Source organism: Ipomoea triloba, chromosome 6 (assembly GCF_003576645.1).
Source record: "Ipomoea triloba cultivar NCNSP0323 chromosome 6, ASM357664v1".
In the NCBI taxonomy this organism is placed as follows: Eukaryota; Viridiplantae; Streptophyta; class Magnoliopsida; order Solanales; family Convolvulaceae; genus Ipomoea; species Ipomoea triloba.
In genome coordinates this window covers 17,168,067-17,172,323 of record NC_044921.1, presented here as the reverse complement: position 1 = coordinate 17,172,323, position 4,257 = coordinate 17,168,067, and the positions used below count along the sequence as shown (strand labels likewise).

General features: G+C 27.7%; 1 protein-coding gene across 1 annotated transcript in view; it reads left to right on the top strand.

Annotated features, from left to right (window-relative positions):
* Positions 1 to 3,402, top strand: part of LOC116022573 (auxin efflux carrier component 6) — an 11,922-nt gene extending 8,520 nt beyond the window's left edge. The window contains exons 4-7 of the mRNA XM_031263329.1: positions 748 to 833; positions 1,140 to 1,297; positions 2,789 to 2,865; positions 3,146 to 3,402. Of these exons, the coding sequence (XP_031119189.1) occupies positions 748 to 833; positions 1,140 to 1,297; positions 2,789 to 2,865; positions 3,146 to 3,212 (388 nt within the window). The 3' untranslated portion in view covers positions 3,213 to 3,402. The remainder of the gene's footprint in view (positions 1 to 747; positions 834 to 1,139; positions 1,298 to 2,788; positions 2,866 to 3,145) is intronic.
* Positions 3,403 to 4,257: the final 855 nt, after the last annotated feature.

Here is a 4,257-nt window from a genome sequence, read left to right as displayed (position 1 = left end):
TTTTTTTTTTTTTTTTTTTTTTTTTGAGTACTACTAACTCTATTACAATGTAGTATTTGTCCACTTGTGACCTCCTATTTGGGAGAGCCACAGAGGTGCCATTGAACTACAAGTTACTTGGCAGAAATATATTGTTAGATGTTGATCCACTTGTTTTATGAGCCCAATATGATCTAATTAATTAATAATTTTAATATAAAAGGCATTGTGTTATATTATGAAATTCTTATATGAGACTATATATATATAGTGTGAAATAATTGTACCTCTTTTTTTATTATTATTTTTTTTTGGATAAAATGATAGATCCAATTATGTGAGACAAGATTATAGAATCATATATAGAAACTAACCCTAGTGTATTAAATGCTTTACTCATGAACATTTCATCATATTATAAATGTCTTTAAATTGGTCAAGCGGATGATGGCATTCTGTTCTATAAAGAGGTGACTGCATGACCTAAAGTAAGAATGAATCCTCCACCTTTTCAAAATGTCAGTAGTGACAAAGAAAAAAACTATATGGAAACTATTGTGGCTTTTGACAAAGAAGAAAAAAAGGTTGTTTACCTTTTTTGTTGTTGCATAATAATGTTGATTTTTCATACATGTGGGGCAAAGGCAATTTTATTGGCTAATCAATCATAACAAAATTTTCATTCATTTTTCATCGTCTTTTCCTAAATCCTGTTTACTAAACCAGTGAGTTAAACCCGTCGGATAAAATTTTCATTGATTTGAGCAGATGGAATGTGGGGATGCCAAGTTTGGTGAGATATTCAATACAAATAATTTCAGATGCAGGCCTTGGAATGGCTATGTTTAGCTTGGGTATGTACTACTCCCTCCCACCTATATTATGATGACTTTTTACTACTTTCTATTCTATTTTATAAATTATAATTGCGAGGTTTGTCACAATTTTTTTAAAAGTACAAATGGTACGTTTTTTTTTTTTTCAAGAAAATGTTTTGTTCCCTTTCAAAAACCTCTCCTAATATGATTTATAATCATTGGGTGTTCTAAATTGATTGACCCATTAACTTGTTGCCTTTACAAATTTTTGGTACAATTTTTTTTAAAATTTTTTTAATTATACCAAAACATCTTGAATAGTTAAATGGGTGAATGATGCAGGGCTATTTATGGCAATTCAACCAAGGATAATTGCTTGTGGAGTTAAGATGGCAATTATAGGCATGGTAATCCGGTTCATAATCGGTCCAATGGTTATGTCAGCTGCATCGGTTGCTGTTGGGTTGAGAGGAGTTAGACTCCATACTGCAATTGTGCAGGTACTTCTTCACTATACTTTTTAGTTCTCTCTTAAACTACATTATTTTAGTTCACCACTCTAATAAAGTATTTAATCTCTTTCCAAACATCAATTTTATAACATGAATGACTGTCCAGGTTCCACGGATCATTATGCGTGAGACAGGTGGGATCAGTATGAAAATGTAATATTTATATTGAAAAATGTAATACTAATCAGTAATAAAGTGTTTGTTATTTATAAGGGAACGTATAATGCTTTTGAGAAAAATGTAATCAAAATGTAAAAGTATTACATTTTTCTTAAAAATATTACACATTTCCTTATAAGTAACAAACACTTTATTCCTGATTAGTAATACATTTTTTAGTATAAGGATTATATTTTCATATTGGCTCGACCAGTCTCACGAACAATGATCTGTGAGACAGTCTCACAAGTGTTCGAGTGACACGGGTAACACTTGTATGAGACCGTCTTACAGATCCTTATTTATGAAACGGGTCTGGTCGGGTCGGGTTGGCTAATATGTGAATGTAATACTAAATCAGGAACAAAATTTTTGTTACTTATAATGGAAAACATACAGAGTAATACTTTTGAGTACAAATATAATACTTTTATATTTTGATGTAAAAGTATTTTTTTTTTATAAAAAATATTATATTTTCTCTAAGTAATGCTGCACTTATAAAGGAAAATTTAATATTTTTTTATGAAAAATATAATATTTTTACATCAAATGTAAAAGTATTACATTTTCCCTAAAAAACATTTTATTTTTCCCATATAAGCAATAAACATTTTATTTTTGATTTAGTATTACATTTGCTAATATAAGTATTATATTTCATCTTGACTCAACCCGTCTCACGGATAACAATTCGTGAGATGGCTTCACACAAATTTTTGCGTAATTTATTTACTATGTGATTCTGTTTTCGAATTCACTTTATTGTCTGCGTGCTCCATTAAAAAAAATTTGCTCTCTTTAGAATTACAATAATTTATATTTATACTTCAACCTACCTCCAAGGAAGGTTGTTGAATTGGAAGGTATATAATTAAATTTTAATTTTAGGATAGGTTTGATTCAAGTTATATATTCAAAATTTCACTTTAATTAAATATATAAATATTATATGCATGTCCTTAATTAAATTTTTAGAAATTCTCAAAAATGATTTTATAATTCATTTTTTTTTATCACATTCTTAAAATCTCTTCCCCTAAATTCTTAGCTATTTTGAGATTTTTGATAATGTGAAATTGAGAACTTGATAACTTGAACTAGACATACTCTTATGTTAACGACTTGTTAAAGGGTCATGACGTATTATTTTGTTAAGTAAAAGATAATTTAAACGTTACTATTAAAAATATTATTGTAAAGAGTGCAAATAAAATTATCTTAAAAAAGAAACATCTGAGCATACAAATGTAATTTAAACATACATATATGTATCTAAAATAGTGAGTATAATTAATATAATCCACTGCATACATACAGGCTGCTCTTCCCCAAGGGATTGTTCCATTTGTGTTTGCTAGAGAGTATGGATTGCATCCTGACATACTCAGTACAGGGTAAGCATATATACTATACCTTATTTCTTGCTCTAATATTTGGTATTAATTAAGTACCTTTAGTTTGAAAATGGATTCTTTTAATCTCCATCATTCTAGTTTCAGTCTTTTTATTATTATAATTTTTAAAAAATCAACTGGATTTTTTTTTTTCTGAACATCATTTTCATTTCATCTCAAAATGTCATCTTCAATTCTTTCCTCTTTTTTTTTTTTTTTTTTTTTTTTTTTTTTCGATATTTTGTAATTTTTTTTTAATGATTTTATGTTCTCTTTGCAGGGTAATATTTGGCATGCTGGTTTCTTTACCCGTGACTCTGCTTTACTACATACTTTTAGGCCTATGATTAATGACAAGTCCTTAGCTAGGGTGGTTATTTAGGGTTTCTACTTATAATTATGTAAGAAATGCTTTGAAGACCTAGGGACTCAGAAACATTAACGAAATCTATATATAGTACCCAAAATATATTGTATTTAAGGGTAAATTAGAAATATTTATTTGCAAGAGGGGAACTATATAATTCAAGGTTAGTTTTGGTTAAATGTGGTAAGAGTTATTACACATGTCTCCTAATTAAAAAGCTAGAAACCTTAACAAAATATTATATAGTAACCAAAATATAAATAAAAATGACCAGTGATGCTTTTATAAATAAAATGTATGGAACAAATCTCTTTAAGTTTAATAAGATAATGTCTTATGTGTTATTCATAAAAATACGAGAATAAGTATGGTGTGAAATCGTATCATCGTTAAATATCTAATACTTTTTATGAACACATAAATAATATTATATTTTAACTAAAAAGTATTATATGTTTCACTTTAGGCGATTTCACACAAAACTTATTATGAGAACAAATTTTTATTTACACCAAAAAAGGTGCATTGACTTTTCTATGGAATTTTTTTATTTAATTAGTGCTAATAATTCGATTAGTGGTGACCGAAAGGGAATTGAATGCACGTGTTATGATGATTAATCATTGAGGTTGAAAGATTGATTTCTAGTCATTAACTCATTATTGAAGAATGCTGTGCTAAACATTAAAAATAAAATAAAAAAATTCTTGACACGGGAGATAAAAAAAAGGTAAGAGCAAGTTAAATTTCTGAAAATTTTAAAAACAGAGAAATGTATTTTTTTTTTTAATTCACATTGTCTTTCTCCGTCGGTTTAACGGTCCAGGTCCACCCACATTCAAATAAAAATTTAAAAACAGAGAAATGTATTTTTTTTTTTTGAAAATGTATTAGTTTCACTTAAAATACCACCTTGTGTACAAATTTTATTTTCCTCAACTTTTATGATTTTTTTTACAAATAAAATTGATCGAATTCCATGAACAAACCAATATAAAGCAACATTTTCCTCCAACATTTTCCTC